The 22035-nt window shown below is 42.6% G+C and overlaps 1 protein-coding gene across 1 annotated transcript in view; it reads right to left on the reverse strand.

Annotated features, from left to right (window-relative positions):
• Positions 1-1019: 1019 nt before the first annotated feature.
• DKK3 (dickkopf Wnt signaling pathway inhibitor 3) overlaps positions 1020-22035 on the reverse strand; it is a 45613-nt gene continuing 24597 nt past the window's right edge. Inside the window, exons 5-8 of the mRNA XM_048855848.2 lie at positions 8947-9039; positions 7718-7862; positions 2470-2626; positions 1020-1812 (exon numbers count right to left, since the gene is read on the reverse strand). Coding sequence (XP_048711805.2) covers positions 1560-1812; positions 2470-2626; positions 7718-7862; positions 8947-9039 — 648 coding nt within the window. The 3' untranslated portion in view covers positions 1020-1559. The remainder of the gene's footprint in view (positions 1813-2469; positions 2627-7717; positions 7863-8946; positions 9040-22035) is intronic.

Genomic DNA, 22035 nt, shown 5'->3' on the forward strand with positions numbered 1-22035 from the left:
CTGGAAAAAACCCTCTCCTACTGCTCTAGCACACGATTTATATGGGCCAAATATAGCTCTTCGAAAGGGCTGCTGAATCTGTGATGTTGCCTGATCTTTCTGTAATGTTCTATACAAACTCTGGTCCCACCCCTGATGTAAAACCTGTGCATGCTTTTTACTGGAGTATATGACCTACCTCTAACTGGGGCTCCAGAGCCTTATTAAATAGCCTTATGCCAGGAAGTACTATCCATGAACACAGAAGACTCTGGCAGTATTACTGGGATAGTAAGCAAGGGTAATACTTTGAGAAGAGCACTTCCTTGAAAGGTTAAATACGGGACTATTTACAGGAGAGTGATGGATCTGGGCTTTTTTATAATAGGCAATCACTTCAAAGCAGGGCACTTTATAACCATAAGGCTGGCCTGTTGGGGAAGGGAAGGAGAAAAAGATTGTCCCTGTCTTGTGTGCAGGGACAATCCTCTGGTACAGTAAGTCTGAAACATGCTTATCAATAGCTTGATATTTGACATCCTGATTAAAAGGAAGAGTGGTGGAGAGTTTTTCAACAGGAACAGGGGCAAGCTTCATCTACGGAGTACATATCACCTTAATGAATGTGCATTTGTCCCAATCCCATTTTGTTTGTTTTTCAGATGCTGTTAAATGGGATGTTTTCTTTTATATAGGTTTGGAATTTTGAACAAAGTACAATAGAGAGTGGGGGGGAGGAATCCATGCCTTCCTGAAGGTAACAACTGTGAAGGATCGTTAATGCTGCAAGGAGTAATATTAACTTTCATGGAGTTGACATTGGCAAATGCTGTGTAGTAGGGATGCTGGTTTAAGGTGCCAGCCCAGTCCCCCAAAACCTTTACAGCTAGTGGTGCTACGTGAGTTTGAGATCCTTTGCTGCCACCTCTGTAACCAGTTGAAAGTGAAGTTTGGTCCTCTGTGCTTTCTCTGAACCGAAGGAGAAAGCTCTCCTCCTTCCCAACCTGCCCCAGGCTTCAAATAACTGAGCAGAAGCTATATTTATTGCAACTTCACTGTGATTATATATTTTTTAAAAGAAACACATACATGGCTGAAGACTAATGCCTGAAAATAATCTAAACCAAGAAGGGGGTTCTTCCTCACCCCAGAACAATAACCATTATTCCAAACATATGTACAGAAAATGCAATGCTCAAAACTTTCACTTTAGGGTCACCAATAATTTAAATGAGATTATGTATGAAACATTAACACTTTGACACATGCTCTTTTCCTCTTAATACCAAACTAGTAAGTTTATTTTGGCACCCAGGACTGAGTAACTAGTCCAAAGAAAACCATAACAGTTAGGCCCCCACTTGCCCTTTGATTTAGTTTAGTCCAACCTTCTGAATGGATTAAAAAAAAGTCTGTCCAGGTTTGGGGGAAGGGAATAGGAAGAAACCCCTTTAAAATATCATTTATTGCACTTCTATCCAGCAGTGTGTGTGTTTTCAGGATTTATACAAGCAAAATACTAGACACTTCTAGAAATGTAATTCTTATTGTGTCAGTGACAAATCTGCCCTGTGTTTAATTTAAATCTCATCTCCAAAGAGCAGATCATGAGCCAAGTCAGGCTCCTTTAAATCTGTCTGTTGGGAAGTATTTCCTTCCAGGCTTTCTAATTCCTTCCGCACTGCCTGAATGATGCTGCTGTCTTCATAATCACCAAGCACATCTCTGGGTATCAAACCAAGAAACGATATTTCATCCATGAGCAAAGCGTCTTCCTTTTCATTACTTCCGGTGTCATTAAAAGACACTTCACATACAGGCACAGTGCTGTGGCTGTTGAGAAAGCAAACACATCCTGTCTGTTAGTGTTGAGTTCTTTATTGAAGTGGAAAACTACAACCCCGCCCACACCCCTCTTCCCGGTGAAAGGGAAGAACAAAACTTGCAAATCCATTTACTTGAATAGGTAAGACATCTGATTATAGCAAGTGATTCACAGCTCAGGAAAGCTGAAGACTTGAATTTTTAAAGAAAACCCACAACTCTCTAACAGATTAGATGGATTCCTCTCCCCTTCACTATTTCTCAGATGCAGCAGTCTCAATTACAATCAGATCAAATAATACTGGACAAAAGTTAGGAATACACTGTGCCTTCTAAAGTGTGGTTCAGGTGTTACTGTATCAAACACCACCTGCAATGACAATCCACTACCCCCTTGATAATGACTACACAAATACCAGTAGACGCTTCCTGACAGGCAGGAATAGCAGTGTGTGTTAGGACAATGCAAAAGGCTTTAGACATTTTTATAACCGTGAGGATTTTTTTCCAGAGTTAGTGGTGAAGAAAGCATTCAAGATTTTCAGACCTCACAACACTGAGCAGCTTGCAACTCAGTGCAGAGTGGGGAAATTTCACACAAACAAACCTTGAAAGGGTTCAAAGAGTCTCCATTGAAAAAAGCTTTTGATCCTTCCCAGGCTTTACCTGTGAGTCTGGCATATCAAGCCACTTGCACATGGGCAGCGCTCAAGCACTCCATCTGGTTCCAGTTCCCACGTGATCAGGTTCAGGAGTTTGTTTAAAGGATCATGGCAAGGTTCTCCTTCTGCAGGTAATGGAGTACACACAGGAAACAGAAGATCTGCACGCAAAAATGATAAACCCGTGACAATTTTTGATCCACAGTGTAACTATTCAGTTCTGCATAGGAAAGATTCACAGTGAGCCAGGAGTAGGATTTCAAATAATTTATATTGTGGCTTTGCCTCACGTTCAGGCTCTGACAATCCCCATCCTCTTCATCAAAAGGCCAGCAACAATTTAGCAATAAATGGATAACTTTGCATTTCTGTAATGCCCTTCACCTGAAGAGTGAGTGAGGCATTTTACAACAATGGGTGACCGTGCCCAGGCCACTCTGCAGAGCAGGCAGCAGTGAACAGAAATTCTTAAAACCTACCAGGATTTTTTGGTTCTCGATCTGGGTGCAAGAGCATGTATCTTGTTTTCCAATTTACTTTTTTTTATGATTTCTTTGAAAGGGTTAAATGTGAACTGCAGTTATTCAAAAAATAGGCATGATTACAAGAAGTCACCACAAACAAATGTATCAATCAATCTAGGAAACCCCCTGCTATAAAAAAAGTCTATACCAAAACCAAACTATAGTGACAGATCAAAAAAATCAAAATGGACTCAAGTGGGACTTAGGTTGGAGAGGCCTTATGCTGACCCTCTGCACAGGGGTGAAATTCACCCTTTAGAGAGAGGAGTTATTTACCAGAATGCTGTGCAGTTTGGGACTCTTGACACAGAAAACAAAGATAACCAGAAAAGGAAAGCACTCCAATATACATACATAGAAACTCTGGAAGTACAGGAGTTTCAGGAATATCAGGTCCTGACAAAAACACACACACACAGAGCCCGCTCCCTGACGGTGACTTTTTAATTAACAAAAGCCCTTGCATTGCCATTTTTTTTAAAAAAAAGAGAGGCAAATGGAAAAGATAAGTTACTTAGCTTGTACAGTAAGTGGGGGGTCTTCAAGATGTGTGTTCCTAGATGTGCACACCTGTGCACTCTTGATCAAAGATTTTTGTCAACTATGAGTGCGTGCCTGTGCCATGGACACCCTCATGCCCCGATACAAGGCTATAATGGGAGATGTGGATTCACCACCACTCCAGTTTTCTGAAGCATGGAAGTCCAAGGAGAGACGCCAAAGCAGAGGGGAAGAAGGGTGGGTATTGAACGACCCATAGGGGGATACATCTTTAAGAACTCCAGTTACTGTACAGTGTGTCCTCGCCACCTCCTTTGAATAGTGTCCCCATGGGTGCGCCACTTCAGGAGACTCCAGAGCAGCATCCCCATCATGAGAGGAGGGGGCTGCTGAGGAGGCAGATCGTGGAACAGCCTCACCAGTTCAGCCTCACCAGGTGTTTTTTCAGCAGGGCTACTGAGGTAGATTGAGCTCTGGTGGAATGAGTAATGACTCTGAGGGGGTTGAACCTCTGAGGCTTCATAACAGGTTAAGGAGCACCCTGTAACCTATCTGGATAGTCTTTTGGTTGGAAATCACCTGTCCTTTCTGTAACTGAGATGTAAAGCCCTAAAGGGTTTAGTATTCCCTAGGCAGAAGACACGGGCTCTTACATCCAGTGTGCTGAAGGTTTAACTCTTCTCTTGAAGAGCGAGGCTTGGGATAAAACACAGGAAGGTGAATCTCCAGGTTGATGTGAAATTCTGAGGAAACCTTGGTAAGGAAGCGAGGGTGTGAACATGGCGTCACCTTGTCTTGACAGAACACTGTACAGGGAGTCCACCATCAAGGCTCCAAGCTCCCCATCTCTCTTGGCTGAGGTGATGGTTATGAGGAACATGGTCTTAAGGGACTGATGAAGAAGGAAACAGTTTGCCATACTTTCAAATGGGAGTTTTGTCAGCATCTTGAGGACTAAGCTGTGGTCTCATGGTGGATTTGTACATCTGGGGAGCCATCTTGCTCTATATCTGAGAGCCATCTAGTAGCCAAGTGCTGACAGATTCAGATGAGCGTTTGATTCCAATTCCTGGGTGAGGTGGATCAGTTCTGGGGACCACGCCTGCCTTGGCCAAGATGGTACTCTGAGGATGTCAACTAATTTTTTTTGTTTCAATTTGTTCAGGACTTTCAGCAACAATGGAGCCAGATGACGTGTAAAGCAGTACACAGAGCCAAGGAATGGAGTTGCAGAGAAACCTGTCTGAATAGCCCCAAGTAAGGCTTCTCTAGGGTCTCTCAGAATACCTCGTTGTTCAGCTCCCGCTTGTGGTCGGTGCTGAAATGCCTGCTGAGGGAATCCGCCATTGTGTTCTGTAGTCCTCGTAGATACAGATCTCAGCGCTTTATGCAGTGTGATAGAGCCATAGTTTTATAGATTCAGCGCACAAGGCCTGGGATCTTGCACCTCCTTGACAACTGATCTAATACACACTGCTACTCTGTTGTCCAGCATTATGCTGATTGCATGGCCCTTGATGTGGGATAGGAAGTGCTTGCCTCTGTAACAAACTTCTCAGTGCTCCAGTGTATTGATATGGAGGATAGACTCCTCAGGAGGGTATCTTCCTTGAGTGTGAAGCTGAGGTTCTGGCAGTGCCCCTCAGAAAGCAGTATGTAGTGGCGGTCCTTGCGGGAGGATGCTGCAGGAACAGAACTCTCACACCTTTCGTAGATTTTTCCACCAACGGAGGGAGTAGAGAACCCTCCGAGGTACTGACACCCATTCACATAGACTGTTTCCTTGGGTTATAGATGATAATTAGGCAGGCTGAAGACAGAGTGTAGCCTTACTAAGAGTATCACAAAAGTACAGGCTGCCATATAGCCTGCAAGTCGTAGACAAGTCCATGCTGTGGTTTGCAGGCTTTTTTGTATCTTTGAAACAAAACTAGACACTGGGGTAAATCTGTCCTTGGGCAAGTTTGCCTGGCTATGGAGGTGTCTAGAGTAGCCCTGATGAAGTCTCTGCATGGAGTGGGTATGAGGATAGATTTTTTTTTTTCCATATTGAGGCAGATGTGGATCACCCATAGGGTTGCTACTCAAAGAAGAAAGTTAACTTCCTACAGCTGTTGGGGCTTACCTTAGAAATATTTGGGAAAACTGAATTATTGACCTGTCACGGCCTATCCTTTGCCAGGCCTCAATTATCATTCTCACAGTAGCAAGTGATGTAAAAAGACAACAGAAGTCTTCATGAAAGAGCTTTAAGCAGGTTGTTTTTTCTAAGATTATACAACAGACTTTTACCATTAAGATCACAATTAACCAAAATGATTAAAAGAATGAAACCTGCAACAAATCTTCTGCAATTACTCAAGGACTGAGATTGGTGTATTTTGTAAGATTTTCTGTAAATCTGAATTTACAACATAATATATTAAGCCCGATTCTCATTTACACTAGTGCCCCTTTGCACTGTTCTGGCTGAGGGGCTTAGTGGAGTGGGCACTTGACTAGGACGCAGGAGCTCTATTCCTGGCCTGCTGGGTGACCTTGGGCAAATCACTTTCCCTCAGTTTCCTCATCTGTAAAATGGGGATAATGATACTGACCTCTGTAAAGCTACATAAAAGTTAGGTGGTGGTGGTATTTAAACAGTACCTTCATTAAAGCTTTAGTACCTTTGTTCTGTGGAGGGAAATAATCACCTCTTTCATCAACTTTAGTTTTTCCCCCTACAGCTACAGGATTTTTTATCTAAGCATTTTTTATCAAGTCAGGATCTAACTTTGACTTGAGTCAAATTTGCCATGAAGGGTTTGTATTGCTGAAATCATCTTCAGCACGATACTGGAATTGTACTGCTTCAGATGCAATTATTGTTGGCTCATATCACAGAGGAAACTGGGGTTCAGGGAACAGTGTGTTCCCCTCACTGTATGTCCAGCCCTACACTAGTGAAACCAGTTGATGTTTTGCCACTGGCTTCTATGAGATCAGGAGCAAGATAAGAGTCCCACTTGGGGAAGTGATATTAGCAGTCAGAAGACTTGCCGAAGTTACGCCTTTGCTCCTGTTTCTTCTTAGGGGAGGGGTTTAGAGAGGAGTCCCTGTTGAAGCTCACCAAATTCTGTAGGTATTTTAAAATAAAGAAAATCCTGATGAACAAGGAAATAATCTAAAACTGTTCTCTGCAAAGCTGAAAGTCTCCTTTATAGTGCTCTGTGTTTAGAGTTAACAAGGCAAAACTGCATACACCCAACTGACTCAACTTGGACAGTGCCTGAAATGGGCCGCCTTCCTATTCCACATGACATTCCCAGCACTCTGCTACAATGGTTCTAGGCAGCAGAAGTCATCTGAAGTCCAAAGATGTGAGGCGGCTTCCTGGTCATGGGAGAGGCCTTTATAGGTAGTAACATAGAAAAAGGGTCTCCCCGGCCTAGAGGAAAAGTTGAGGTTGGGCACTCGTCCTGCAAAAGGGAGGAGGGGCATGAGGGCGACACACGAGACTGTCGTGGATAAGCAGACAAAGGCTTAGGGTTGACTGGGTGGAAAGAGCAAGGCCCAGGCCTGAACAAATTTCTCATTTGTCCTTCACTATGTCAAGCTTCACTTCTGTAAGCCTCAGACTCTCTTGTGGCTAATGGGGTGTTCTGTAGTGCCCTTCTAGTTCATGTCTTATGCAGGACACTGTTGTGTACTGGAGTGCATTGTAATACCCAACAGCTGTTCACGCTAGAACCTCACATTTATGCAATTGCCTGTACTGGTGGTCTCCCTCTCTCTAATGGGGGAAGGGCTGTTCAGGGGAAGCAAAAGTGTTTTTTGACAGAGCAAACTGAGAATCTCAAATATTTTCCACTCTACAAGGCAAAAAGTAACACACACTAGGTTTCTCCTTTGGTATGAAAATTGGGCCAGGCTGTTGTTGCCTTCAAATGACTGTAGCTGCCCATTACAAACACACTCTACCCTGCGCTCTTCTATTTGCTCACACCATTCCAATCTAGAATGTTTGAAGTATATGTCACTTTCACAGTAATGCAGTCCTGTAGGAAGCGCCTTCTCCTTCCCAACTCTAACTGCATTCTAAAGGCTTTATCACAACACACTCCACAGTAACATGGAGCAAAGGAGAGAATTACCCATTAATTTACACAGAGATTTAGCTACTTCAGCTGAGTTGAAGATTCTCCTGCGCTATAAAATGAATAGAATAAAAAAGCAAAAGCAGTTTACCTTTCTGAAAAGCACAGCATGTCCCAGGATTACAGTCATGTTGATTTTCACAAATTGTGCCAGTCTTGCCTTTTGAAGCAGCTTCCACACATTCACCCCAGACACAAAGCTGGTCTCCACAGCATTCAACGTCTCGGGAACAAGGCTTAGAAGAAGGGGGAAAAAAATCACTGCAACAAAATTATCTTTTTAGCACCAGCATTGAACTCAGCACTGACGCACACAGCAACCACTGGTAAGGATAAGCACAGACGTAGGGCCCAGATCCTGCAAGCAGCTCTCCGTGTGTTTTCAACTTTAAGCATGTGACTAATCCCACTGGTTGAAACAGGACTACTCATGTGTTTAACCTTAACTGCAAAGGGGAAACTAGATCCCAGAGAGATCTGAATCACTTTAAAGCAGAGCTGCACCCTCTAGCTGGTAATCAAGTGGCTTAAAAGAAAGGACCAACTTCCACCCAAAGGAGGGAAGAGAGAAGCAAAGTCTCTGGAGAAAGATAGTACATTGGGAAAGCTGTTGTCCTAGGAACTAATGGTACATACCTCGGAAGACAACCCTATATGCACCGTGTATCTTTTATATTGATATATTATTTGATTACTCACAGGTTCCTTGTAGTAAAGGAATATGAATGAAAAATACGTCTGGATATGGAGATTAAAAACATTAATGAAAAGACTCTATTTGACTCTTAGCCGATTTTTAAGCACAAGGAGCACTACCTCCTCGCAGGGCTGTCAATGCTAGAAGATAACCTACAATTGCTACCAGCTGAGGGAGTTAATCCTTTAGCTCAAATGGCAGAGGTTTGCTCTGAAGTTCCCAGATTCAAACACGTAATGACCCATGTGGGAGGGAGTTACACAAAGAAATAATTGAGCATGTTCATGTAGGTGTACGGGCGCAATGTGCAACTTGTCATTTTTATCATGTTAGGCAGCAAAGTCACAATAATTCTTTTCTATAAGTGTCTAAACTCTAGCTGAAGTGAACAGGAGTTGGATTGAATCCTAAACCACCAGTGAATAGAATCCTAATAACAGACACAAGAATATGCAGAGCAAGAAAAAGCATTCTGTGTATGCATATTCAGTGTTTGCTGATGTGACCCCCCCAACAGAACTTAACCAATAGATCTATATCAGTTTTGGTCTATGGCCATTAACAATGGTTCTTTATGTGGTGAGACAGTTTTTGAAGACCACACAAGAATTTGGTACACTTACTGCATGTTGGGTTTTACAAAGCTGACATAGGTATTCGAAACTGGAGAACTGGCAATATTTCCCTGTCTCACAATCCTCATCAATGATGCACTCCTAGAGAAAGGAATTGAAAACCGCTTGATTAAATAATTGGACTTGCTACTGCTGTTTAACAGACATTACCACTTCTTTGTAAAATACTAGAAGGTCTTAGAAACCTAGAAATGCTTTCATCTCTCTTATACAAGGACTGACACCCACATTTGCATTGGTTAACTGGAAACCATCCTCCACTCCAGATGGCTAGCATGCTGTAACAGGAGAACACTGTGTTACCCTGGCATATTTATACATTGTTGAAAACTATGCAAAAGAGAAGCTTTCAGACAGGCTCAACTAGCTCTTCTCCCTCAAAGTACTGGCAGGGGAGATGGGGAGGGGGCGGGTGTCTCAGCTTCTTATAAAAGGATTAATATCACTGCACCTAGTAACATTTAATTCATTTCTTGTTCTGCTCTTCTGGGCATTCCAGGTAAAGAAAACTGAAGACATTTTCCTCAATATGAGGGAACAGATTCAGGGCCCAACGGTGAATGGAGGTGGAGACAGATGGAAGCGAGGCCACACCACAGCAGCAGCCCTAGGAGCAATGTTTGAGGACTGTGTGTGTGGGAGACAGTGCTGTAGCAGCTTCCTAGTCCTGTAAAAGGATGCAGCACACACTCAACTCCAGGCCAGCCACCAGCTCCACACTGCCTCCCCATGGCCCCATTTGGTAGGTTAATGCTGCTGGTTTCTAATCCCCCATAGAACTGTACCTGGCCCCTGCAGGCATGCGACAGTGGGGCTTGAAGGGGGAGAGAAGGCTCTTTTTGCCTTCTCCCTCCCCTTGTGCAGGGCCAGGCACAACCTCTCTCTTGAATATGCTGTCGCACAACTATGACCTCAGCCAAGCTCTCCTGCATTATGTTAGTGTTTCTATCAGAAAAGCATTTCTACGCTTTCTGTACAGCATTCTTTATAGTACTGGCAATCTTAAAAATGATGGAAGCATTTAGCAGCACTAAACTAAGCTTGTATCACAGGGAAGAATGGCACAGTTTTCTTCCTTGTTAATAACAGCGTGCTTGCCTTCCTTTCCTTGGGATCATGGGATGCCTGTGAAGCAACAAGTTCTGTAGTTTCACTCCAAAACTAATTAGAACCACAAAATTACACAGTGATGTGCCTCTAATCCTAATAATCATTCTTTTAACCCAGTCTAACTACTATAATGCACAATGGCTACATTCCATATATATTACAAGTACCTAGAGCCATATTCTCAGCTGGAGTACAAGCTCCACCGATATCAGACTCACACCAACTTATACCAGCTGAAGTTCTAGACCAGAGGTTCTCAAACTGTGGTCTGTGGACCACCAGTGGTCCACAAGCTCCATTCAGGTGGTCCACGGATAGTTCCCTCTAAGGTGCGCGCCTGGGTGGCCGCACACAAGAGAATGGCCACCCTGCGGCTCCACTAATTAGGTGCCTGGACCCTGGCGAAGACACACGTAAGGTGAGGTGGTGGCCTTGGGGGAAATAGGGGGTAAGTGGGAGGGGGCAGTGGGGTGAGAACAGGGGGTGGGGGGAATTTGGGATGTGCAGCGCTGCAGCAGCTAGAGAAAGAGGCGACTTTCCCCAGCTCCAGGGCTGTGGCTGCCGGAGAGAGAGGGCCCTCCTTCCCAGCCTCATCTCTGTGGCTGCTGTGGTGGTGGAGAGACCCCCGCCTCCTTCCCAGCCGCAGCTCGGGGGCTGCTGCAGCAAGGCAGAGAGGTAACATCCATCGAATTAGAAGGGTAAGACTACTGATATTAAAATATGAGTTGTGTGCTTTTATCTGTAGAACAACAAAAGTTGTTTATTAAGGGCTTTTTTTGTATAGCGCTTTTATCCAAAGCGCTTTACAATAGTTAGCTAACGGTACAAACAACATTTGGAAATATCATTAAGTGGTCCATTGAGACCCTCAGTAATTTTCAAGTGGGCCGTGCAAAAAAAAGTTTGAGAACCACTGTTCTAGACTATACAGTCCAAAGTAATGCACCACATTAAGTGCTTTAGAAATGCATATAATAAAATATTTGGTTTTCCATGACATCGGAATGTTTTACTTCACTATATTAATAACTGGCTTTAATTTAAAAAAACAAAACAAAAACCTATTTCAGGACTGGTAACTATTTCAGGAGGACTCAAGCTTAATTCATAAAAAGGGCCACATAATTCATACAAAAGACAATAGAGTCTGGAAGGTGTAATGCATCAAACTTAACCCAGCCAAGTTGTTTTTCTAGTAATAGGCCCCCAATTCAGCAAAGTGCTCAAGGATGTGAGTAAATGTACACAGATAAGCAGTCCCCCTGAGGTCAGCAGGAATAGTCACGTGCTTAAGGTTAGGCTCATTCAGCCTAGAAAGAGGAAAAACAGCTGGTCAGAAATCCACACCACTTCCCATGGAAAATTCTGACAAACAACTCGACTTCAGAATCTCCAGTCCAGCTTGGTCTAATGGGGAACGGGGAGGGGCAGAATACACTGGGTAGGTGCATCTGCTCTTGTTTTCCAGGAGCGTCTGGCTCATGTGGTGGAGGAGAGTCTTGTATTTAATTACAACTGACAAAGTTTTTCATCTTTCAAATCAAATGGTAAATCTTGTTTTATAAAACTAGCTTCCTCCAGGCTGGCAGCAACATGGACAACTGAAGATTAAAAGGTAGCACAACTCCTCTACAATGTAATCTGTCCTATATCATTTGGTACTTAAACTCTAATAGCAAGAGTCTCATTTGTTATTTATCAGTGTCAAAGCAGATATCTGTCCAGAGACCCCTATGTTCTCCCAGGAGATTGATTGTTACTGGATGAAGTTGAATCTGGAGTAGGCAGGCTGTCAGATGCAGCTTTCATTCCTGACTGCTACTTAACGTTTCTTCTGAATTAGTTCAGATGCTTTCTCTCCACAGTCTCTCTGTTGCACCCCTCTCACAAGCAGAGTGATGCACTTAAATGGTGGCATAATCTGTGGATGCATATGGGCTCTAACACTAATCCAATTAGTGCAGCAAGATGCTGTCATCCAGATCAGCCATAATTATTTGGGAGAGTGATTGTACTGTGAAATAACCATGGCTAACTAAGCATTATGGTCACAGGCTCCACTGCATTCCTGGTAACAGCCACCACGCTGCAGTGTATCAAATAGGCTGAGCGGCATGGCAAGTAATGTTGCCCATTCAACTATCCATCTCAGCAATATGAGATGGCTTTCAAATAGTTTGGTAACTCCAGTATCCACAGGATACAGCCCAAGAGCAAAATACAGCCCAGGGCACAACTGATTTTAAAGTCAATGATGTAACAGCAGGATAGAATTTAGCCCAGGGGTTGTAGTTAACTGGAGGTCTTAAGTTTTCTCAAAAAAAAAAAAAAAACAAACAAACAACTGTTTCAAATCTGGACTGCTATGCATAACCATGGATGCCTTTACAGCTTCATTTTTCTGTTATGTCAGTTGTCCTCCAGCTTTTTTTTTTTTTTTAATCTGTGCTTCCACATAACGGGGAGGGTTGAAATCAAAACATTATGGATTGGTTGAGGTTTTGCAGCTTCCCCAGTTAGCAGCAGCTTCTCCTCCTCACCAGCCACACAGCAGCACAGCGTTGTGCTCTCTAGCCAGTTTCCTACCTTGGCTTTGTCTGCAGCTTCCACAAGTGAGCTTGTGGCTAAGCCACAGAATAATATATCCTTTCAGCCATAGCCCTTAGGTTCTCGGGCAGATAATCTGACCAGTCATCTCCCAGAGAGTGGAAACCTTGCCACAATTGTTTTAAGATTACGGAATAACTTCATTCAGCTTTGCAGCAGCTTCTTCCTAGATTTAAAATCACAACTCTCCACCTATCTTACTATCTCCATTTCTTTAATGTAATGACCCCACTGACATTTTTTCATTCTTGCTGTCATCCATTAGTTTCTTCTTTTAAATTTCCACTCATTATGGGAATTGCCCTTCCACTCATAACCAAAAAAAAAACAAACAAAAACCAACCATCCTGTTTTCTTCTCCCCCCTTAATCTGTGTATTTTTCCAACTACTCTCGCTTATCTTATGTTCATGAAGGAGAGTTATTCTGGTTTCTGAACACAGCACTTTCGTTTCATTACCACCATCAGTTCTTCTGTTTCCCCCTGGCCTGCATCTGCACCTACTGAAGCCTCTCTATGGGGTGGAAACCAATCTAGCAGCTTCCCCCTCATGTGGAGAGGCTTCCCTCCCAACCATTTCTGTGGGTGCTACACCATGACAATGCAGCAACTGAGCACATGGCCAGCGACATGGTCTGCAGGTAGCCATTTTTTCATGGAGAGGTGTGTAAGGGGAGAAGGGAACTCTCACAGGGACTGGAATCCTGTGACTGCCCCTTGAACCAAGTACAGTTCTCAAGTCAAGTCTTTCATTCCATTCACTTCATTCACTCTTACCACTAATTCATTGCTGGCGCCGTACTCCACACCACCACTCTTCCCCCCAAGTCTTATAATTGCCCTTAATGCAAAACCCTGCACCACAGATACATACATGTATAAATACAGAACAGTTTGTTTTCTTAGGACAACACCAGCAACAACTTGGGATACAAAACCCTTCTAAACTCCAGCACAAGCAGCTGTTTTCACACACGGGGCTGGATTCTAAAAAAGCATCTACTTTCTTTAGGGAAACTTGCTTAGCTAATGTTTTGGGGAAATTTCTGTTTTCTGTCAGGGAATCCATGGGGGGGGGCGTGGAAATAGCCTCCAGCATCCGGCACAGCTTCTTTGCAGCTGAGGTATTTAAAGCTGCAGATCTTTTTGAAGCCCATTACTACGACTGCTACTGTTTAAAAAAAATAGATAAATGCAGCAACAAGACACACTCATCTCAATAGTATGATTTACAGCTACCCAAGGAAAAAATGCAGAGTACAGAGCAGGGTGCAGATGTATTGTGGCACACTAATGGTGCCTGTAATCTTGCAGGTTGCACAACACCCTCATACCCTTTGAAGCCAGTGCCATGGAGGATGGAAGGCGCTGAGCACTTCCCCTGAGGACTCTAGTGCATAAAGTTATACCCTGTGTAGTCTACTGCCATGCCAAGAAACAACTAAAATCTATGAAAATTAGTGAGTTAGGACCTGGCCCAAAGCCCACTGAAAACAATGGCACTTCTTCCACTGACTTCACTCTGATTTGGATTTCAGGCCCTTAAGATGGAGATGCTGCCTGGAATGCCATTTCTCCTGAGCAGCAGATTTAAACAAAGCTACTGCCTTGTTGGCCTAACATTTTATATTTAAATTCAAAGATTAACCATTTTTATTATTCCTCGTGATAGGGAGATCTAAAACGTGTATGACAGAGAAAGAAATGGAATAGTCACTCTTATGGATGAGGCTTTGTAGGAAATGAAAACTTAAGACAGGTGTGATAGGTTTGAGAATGTTACTTCTGCTTCTCTTCCACATTTTTCTTCAAATATAACAATACAGTCTTTACCTTACACCCAATAATCATATCTTTTTATAGAAGGTTCCCAAGATGTTTTACAAACCGGATGCACACACTGATATACTATGGGGCAGCCCTTTCAGACAGGGAACACATCACTGTTCTGGGCTAACAACATTACACAATAAGTTTGAGAGGGAGAATTAAAGAGAATTTCTCTAACTGGAATACAAAGGAGAACTGTATGTCACTACAGCTAATCTATTCTCTTATGGAAATATATTTTAACTCGAATTCTTCATCTTGTTTTTGGTATCTCAATATGTAAGTGCTTTTAACATACTCTTACATTAGTGATATGTTATAGTATTGTGATGCCATGCTTATCTTTGCGTTGCATATTTTCTTTTAAATTATCTGTATCTTAAAAAACAAGCAAACAAACCAACCTACTAGTCCTCACTAGATTAGACTGGAAAATATTTTACATGGCTTTGGCTGTTATCAGCTGCTCTAGCCAGTAATCCCAGGGAAGGAAATTTAGCAACTTTAGACCATCACCGTCAAAAAAACCACACAGAGTGGTAAAGTGTTCTTTCTGAAAGCTAGTTCCTAAAAGATGAACGCTTAGTATAACTAAATTGTTGCTACTCAAATAAATCTTCAGCAAATATTCATTAGCTTGAGACAGACGTTGGTAAAGGGTTTTCTTTGACTTGTTAAGTAAAGCTCCTTGGCTCAGAAGACAAGGATGCAAAGAGAAAGGGAGAGGGGTTGATAAGATTTCCATCGGACTAACATTTATTGGAATGTTTTGACCCACAGACCCCTTGGGGCCAATGGGAGAGGACACGGGGGGGGAGGCATCCAGGGTTTTACAGGGATCCCCTGGGTTAGATAGATGCATAATAGTTCACTGAAGGGTGGCACAGGAGATCTCTACCGAGAGCCAATAGCCCACTGTCAGCATAATAACTGCGCCATGAGTGTGCGGATAATATTTAAGGAGCCATAACTATATGAAAAATTATGTTCTTACGGTCTAGAAGTTAAGGCAGGTCACCAGAAGGTGACGTACCTTGGACATATTCCTTTCAGGGAGGAGGTAACAGACGTTCATCTCCCCGTCTGGCCACATGTGCAGTGTATGTCTCACAATGGATACCTATCTGCATACAAAGCCAGAGGCCAGTTGAAAGATTGCAAAATCTAAAAGAAAAAAAAATCTACGGGAAGAAACAAAACAGCATGGGGTGTACTGTTTATGAATGGAGACAAAAGATAAGACTACTAGATGTTGGGCAACACAGGGCATCCTTCACCAAGGACCAAGCTAAGAGCATGTCTGTCTTATGTCTTACGGTCATAGCCAGCCTGACTGTACATGCTGCAAGGACTTGAGGTAAGTAACATTCTACAAGACACAAGAGCATCTTGTTAATTAAGTCTAGGCACTAAAATGTGTGTTATGATTTTGCTTTTATATGTAACCATTTGTTTCCAATACTTCTATTTGCTACTCCTCGAATCTCTGTGCTTTGTTAAATAACCTTGTACTTGATTTCACGATACCTATATCTAAGTTGTGTGTGTTAAGCAAAGCCGTGATCTGATGTGTAACTGGTATGCTGGGGTGTACTGCTTCTCTGGAAGCAGCAAATCTGTGAATACTGCAAATGGACCAGCGACTGGAGACTCCAGGGAGCTGCTCAGAGGCCTTGACAGTTGGGATGTGCTTAAAGAGTGACAATGGGGCCTGCAAGGCCTAACGGGAAGCATTTATGTGGCCCATGGCCAGTGGAGCTGGGGGAGTTGAACCCTGGCAAGCACAGACAAGGCTGTCTCACATTAAGGGTAGGTGGCAGTGGGGTGCCTCAAAGATCTGCGTACCCATGGGAAGAGCCACAAGAAAAAATGTGGCAGCATGGAACAGAAAAACCTCCAGTATGGGAGGCCATCAAAATATTCAGCTGTGATGGAATGAAGCCTAGGGCCTGTTCTTGCTCCCCATGAAGTCTGTAAGTGCTCTGCTATTGAGATGACTTGGAGCACAATCGGGACCCAAGTCTGCGTCTTTTTTTTTTCTCCCTATTTAAAAGGAATACCACGGGTTACACGATCAATTCAACTGAGCATCTTTTGAAATTCTCAGCAGCCACCACGGGACAGCAATGTATTTTGTTTAATATTAGGATTGACTATCCAGGCATAATCACGACAAAACATTATTCAAAGCTTCATCCAGCTGATCTGAAGTGATCACTCCTGGTTTTCCATGAATTTAGGCCTGAAAAGTCATACAATAGAGGATGGAATGCTGTCTCTATTGAAATCAGTCAGACTTTTGCTGGGACGAATACACCCCTGCTCTACGTATGAAAAAAATCTGCGCAAATCATAGAAAATGTAGCACTGATTCCCTGCAGCAACAGCACTGGAAATGTCCAGTGTCTACTATAGCTTCCAAAAGGTCTAAAAATGCTACTACACCGATGTACCTCCCTGCACACTTAAGAGTCCTGATATGAACAAAATTACTTTTCAAAATTTGTGAACTATGAATAAAACCTAGTGACAGTTTATGGATCCCTTCCAACCAATTCCAGGACACACTAAACTAAAGAATGTTTGTGGCAAGCTGCTAATCATGCCAGCCATGGCTGATGTGCCCAAGCCAAACGGCTTGTTAGTTCACATTCAATTGCAATTTACTAGCAATGAATACTTTAAAGTGTTAATATTCATTTTTTTATTCATACCAATATTTACAATTCATTTTTTAAAATCAACATAAACCACTGCACAAAGAGCTGGGTTTAAACGCTTTTCTATTACTGGGGCAGGTGGTAAACGCTGCTGGGTAGTGAGGAAAAAGCCATAAAACTTTTATATACTATGTGTACATTAATACTAAAATTACAAAATGACAGAATTACACTGGGAGGAATGTTGTTTTAAAGGGAAATTACTACCATACTTTGCACTGTAGTAATTTTCCAGTTCCTGAGCTCTTGGTTGTCTAGACAGTAACTTTTCTTTTTCTGTGAGCACATATATTGTTAATGAGGAGATATAAATTAATCTGGCTGGAAGAAACTCAGAGCCCTTGTAATAGTTTCCAGCAGGGCAAAGCTTGTCGGCACTTCACTGCCAAGCACATACCACTATCGTAAAAGCAAGGGACTGGAACTGGGCTAGTGTGAAAGTCACACATTATCTTTGAGATCTGACATTGCTAAATATGCTGCAGACTGTGGCACAGCCGATGAACTGGTGCTGTACAGACACATTTGCGGACGTTTTACAACGTGGCAATAGGATTTCAAGTTCTGAAATCAGCCTCACTTAATCAAAAGGAAATAAATGAGAGAATGTATCTTACTCTTTGGGGTTGTTTTGCCTCTGACGTTTTAGTACCATTCTTTTATTTCCTTGTAACAGAACTTAAATTTTCACTGGGGAAACATTATGTTTGCTAGCACTTAATGTGTATAAACCATTCTGAACGTGAATCAGTATAGTGGCTACTTCCTGTGTCTATTGAGAGACAGTAAAATAACAGTACTTAGTGTGCGTAAGAGTGAGCATGTTTGAACGTGTAACACCTAGTATACAATACCAGCAACCTCAAGTGTTCAAAACCCACAAGTCAGATCCTTAAGGTACGAAATTGGCTTAAAACATGATTTAAAAAAAAAAGTTTACACTTTTAGGTTATTTTTATTTGCCTTCTGGTTTCTGAGATTTTTAAAGTACATTTAGGTCATGGTTCCAAAAGTTTCTTCAGAACCCCAAGAAATACAAACACTTAAAATGAATAAATCTGAGATTCTCATGCAACCAAAAGGACTCCATGAGCTAAAACAAAGAAGGAAAAAAAACCCACATATTCTGAGCTTGGCCACAATAAATCTTCGGTGCATGCTCCTGATGTTGGTATAGACAGACCATTTGGAACATAATTTTGAAATTAAGTATTTAATTTCTTTGGGATATTCATCATAACTCTTAGGAAGAGGAAAGATCAGAGATGTACAGAGTAGGTCAAGTCATGCCACTAGAAGAGGAGGACGTGGTCTGCTGTCTTCCCCAATTTTATCTTTTTTGCATGGCATTAATGATATTCCTGAAAGGAGCTCAATGGAGAAGTTGAAACTGACGGTAGCTCCACACAGATCTCTAGGAAAATGCCCTTTGATATCCTGAAATTCTGCCTCACTTCTGGTCATCCTTTCCCATCGATCAGGGCTGGTTTCTCAAGCCCTCCATAGAGTTAAGCTACTCCAGGCAAATTTTATCTACAATCAGTAGTTCAATTTTAGCCTCCTCCCGCTTTACTGAAATGGCTCAGCAGTGTGGCAGCTGGCTCCTAAAGTAAACTGGAGGCTTGATTCCAGGTACAACAGTGCTTGGACTGCGGTGCACCACTTCGTTCACTCCCTGCCAACGGACAGCAGCCAGTTGGTGCTGACTTGCACGCGGTACTGACTTTCAGAAGACAGCTGCATCATAGAATGCGAGCAGCAGAACCATGGAAATTCACTTATGTGACCCCCAAGCCCCAGATTTCCAGTAGGTATCCCACAGTGTACCCTCAGAAAAATCCCAGAATGCACAGAGCACAGCAGTAGGACAAAGCACCATGGGATGCCTGCCCAGAATGCTTTCTGAAACAAATTAGTGCCATGTGTATGCCTTGATTCAAGGGAAGTAGGCAAAAGCTGGCTGTGTGGGTACAATTATTTCAGAATAGTTATTCCCCAATTGTTAGTGCACCTAATTTTCAAAAAAACAAACAAAAAAAAACCCACCATGTAGACAAGGTCTAAGAAGAAAGGTTTCTGAAAGAACAGGGAGAAGCTGTGTCACTACGAAGGAAGATCCCTAATGACAATGAAAGAGAAGGTGAGCAAAAAGGACAGATAAAAATGGGAATCAAGAAGGAAACTACACTGTAAGCAAATAGCTGGTCACAGAGAATGTATTTTGATGTGGGTTGTGGCAGGATCTCCCATTCCTCTGCCATTAAATGCATAGATTCAAGGGGTGCAAGTCTAATTTATTCCCACACCAAACAAAGCAAACAAAAAAGACAAACTGGCGTGAGGCCTGGGGCCAGCTAGCCCTGCTCAATTATCAGATCCAGTTGAGAAAGTAACTAGTAAGTGATTATAAAATCCAGCAAGTGGCTCAGGTGAGGGAATTCCAGGGAGAAGCTGCAGAAACAGGCTGTCTCCTACAGTAGTCCTTGAGGAAGGAAGACTCCTGATGCTAAGCCTGGGTGTCATGGCTGGGTAGAAAGCCCCACCCTGAAGTTTTGTTTCCTGTTGTGAGTTTGCCGTGATTTGGACAATAAATGGAGCCCAGAACCAAGAGCTGGTAATTCCCTAATCTGGGGAGAAAGCCAGTGACTAGACAAAGAATAAGGGAATGGACATCCTGCTTTATAAAAGATGCACACAACTCTCACACATCTTAGGAGAGCCCACTGTACACAGTTCCAAATGTAGGCCACTATGCATGCTTTGACACCAGAACAATCAGCAGGAATGTAATTCTGCAGGAGGAGGAACAGGTGGTAGCCTGAAGGTTCTTACCATTTTTTTTTTGGGGGGGGGGGGGAGTTATATTTGGGAGGAGAGGGGTAGTGGGAAGTCAGACAAGAAACTCTTCCCTTTGGCTGCTCTGATAATCCTAACACAAGCCCTGGGCCAGTGCCACAGAACTTTTGGGGTCATGAGCCTGAAAAGATTTGTTGCAGAAGACTGGAGTCTCTGGCAAGCAAATTTGCAACAAGGAATTTTTTAATCAATAGATTTGCAAGCCAGAATTGGTAGCTTGGGTGATTAGTGTTTTACTTTAGGGGTAAACGTATTCAGAAAGCTCTCTTACATTCTCTTTGCCTACACTTAACTATCACTTATTTTTAATTGTAAGAGAAGTAGGGGGAGCAATATTGATGCATTCACATTTATAAAGAAAATGTCCCTTATGATTTCACAATACTATAAAAGAATGGAAAATTGGACTAACTGTTGGTCTACTAATAGGAGAAGAACAAAAGAGTGGGTTTTTGTTTTTTTATTCAGAAGTGACATGCCCACAACCTTTGGTCCAAAAAGATCTAAATATCTGCAGAAGTATTAACACTAACTCTTTATACAAACTTTTGTGGAAAAAATTTCCAAGGTCCTTTCTTATAAAGCTGTAAAGTGACAAAAATGTGAATACTTGGAATTATAGATTCCATGTCCATGGACAGCATCACCCTTCTGCAACTGTTTTGCCAAGCATGAACTAAATTTTAAGGCAAGTTTGGTTTCTCTGTTGTTGCAGACTTCATACAAAATTTCCATGATTCATCATTGACCAGTGGTGATTATGAAACCACATCAAAAAAGATTCAAAGTAACCTTATACAGCAGGGATGTGATGCAGCTGTGAAAAAAAATTACTTTTGAGAGTGTTTCTCGACTTGGTCTAAGTAAATTCACCTGGCTAAAATTCCCTGATCATTGTAATCACTGAAGTGAATGTAACACAATGAGATTGAAAGGATATGGGAATTGGTTCAAACTCCCAGTTCTTGCAAAAAGACATTGACTTCCTCTCCATTTCCTTATAGAACCTATTTAAACCAAAATCTTATACACTTCATCCCTATGCAGCTCACATTTTCTGTAGCCTTCTTTCTCCATGTGCTTGCTTGCGTTTCCCCGGGTGTTAGCCAAAGGCATTAACGCCACCAACACAAAAAAAAAAAAAAATGCAAAACGAAAGGTTAAAGATTCAACAGCAACAGACGTATATCACCAGATTGTGCCTAGCCCTAATATGCATGTGAAGAGTAGCTAAGATTTGCCAATAGAGCTGGGAAAAGTTTCTGGCTTTTCTTTTCTTTTTTTCCCCCCCAAAAATGTAAAGGCCCAACACATCACAAATATCTGTTGAATTTGCCACTTACTTAAAAGCCAGTTACTAGCACAGCTTTACTTGCCACTTTCCTGCATGCATCTTGGCTTGGGCACGGAAGGGAGTGGAGAGGACAGAGCAGGGGCTGTGTACTTTCCCTACTGCCAACAGGTGTGACAGTGGCCGAGACAGTGCAGGGCAAGAGAGAGCAAGATGGAAATTGTGAGTCCCAGCTCCTTCTCACGGCTCCTCCTGGGCAGCACAGATTCACACTTCCTTATACTCAGGGCTAGGCACAAAGACTCAATCGAGGCCATAATGTGAAAATAAAGACACACATAAAAAGTGGAGCCTCTAAAAACCAAAGTCCTGGTAAAACCACCCATTTTTAAGCAGTGTTAAATTACAGCCTTTGAGCACTGTGTACGGTTACCAGACCGAGCACAACTGATGCCAGTTACCCATGCTTATAAATACAAGCCGCTGATAGGCCTTTGGCTGTGTCTACACTACAGAATTCTGCTAGGTATGATCCCTGACTGACAGCTGTGCTGGCTGAAACCCCTACCATAGGCACAATTATACTGGCAAAGCTGAACTGGTATCAGTATTGCTTGTTTAGTGTGGGCAGGGGCTGGTTTCGCTATACCACTATAAAAGCAC

The sequence above is a fragment of the Caretta caretta genome, chromosome 6 (genome assembly GCF_965140235.1).
Source record: "Caretta caretta isolate rCarCar2 chromosome 6, rCarCar1.hap1, whole genome shotgun sequence".
Lineage (NCBI taxonomy): Eukaryota > Metazoa > Chordata > Testudines > Cheloniidae > Caretta > Caretta caretta.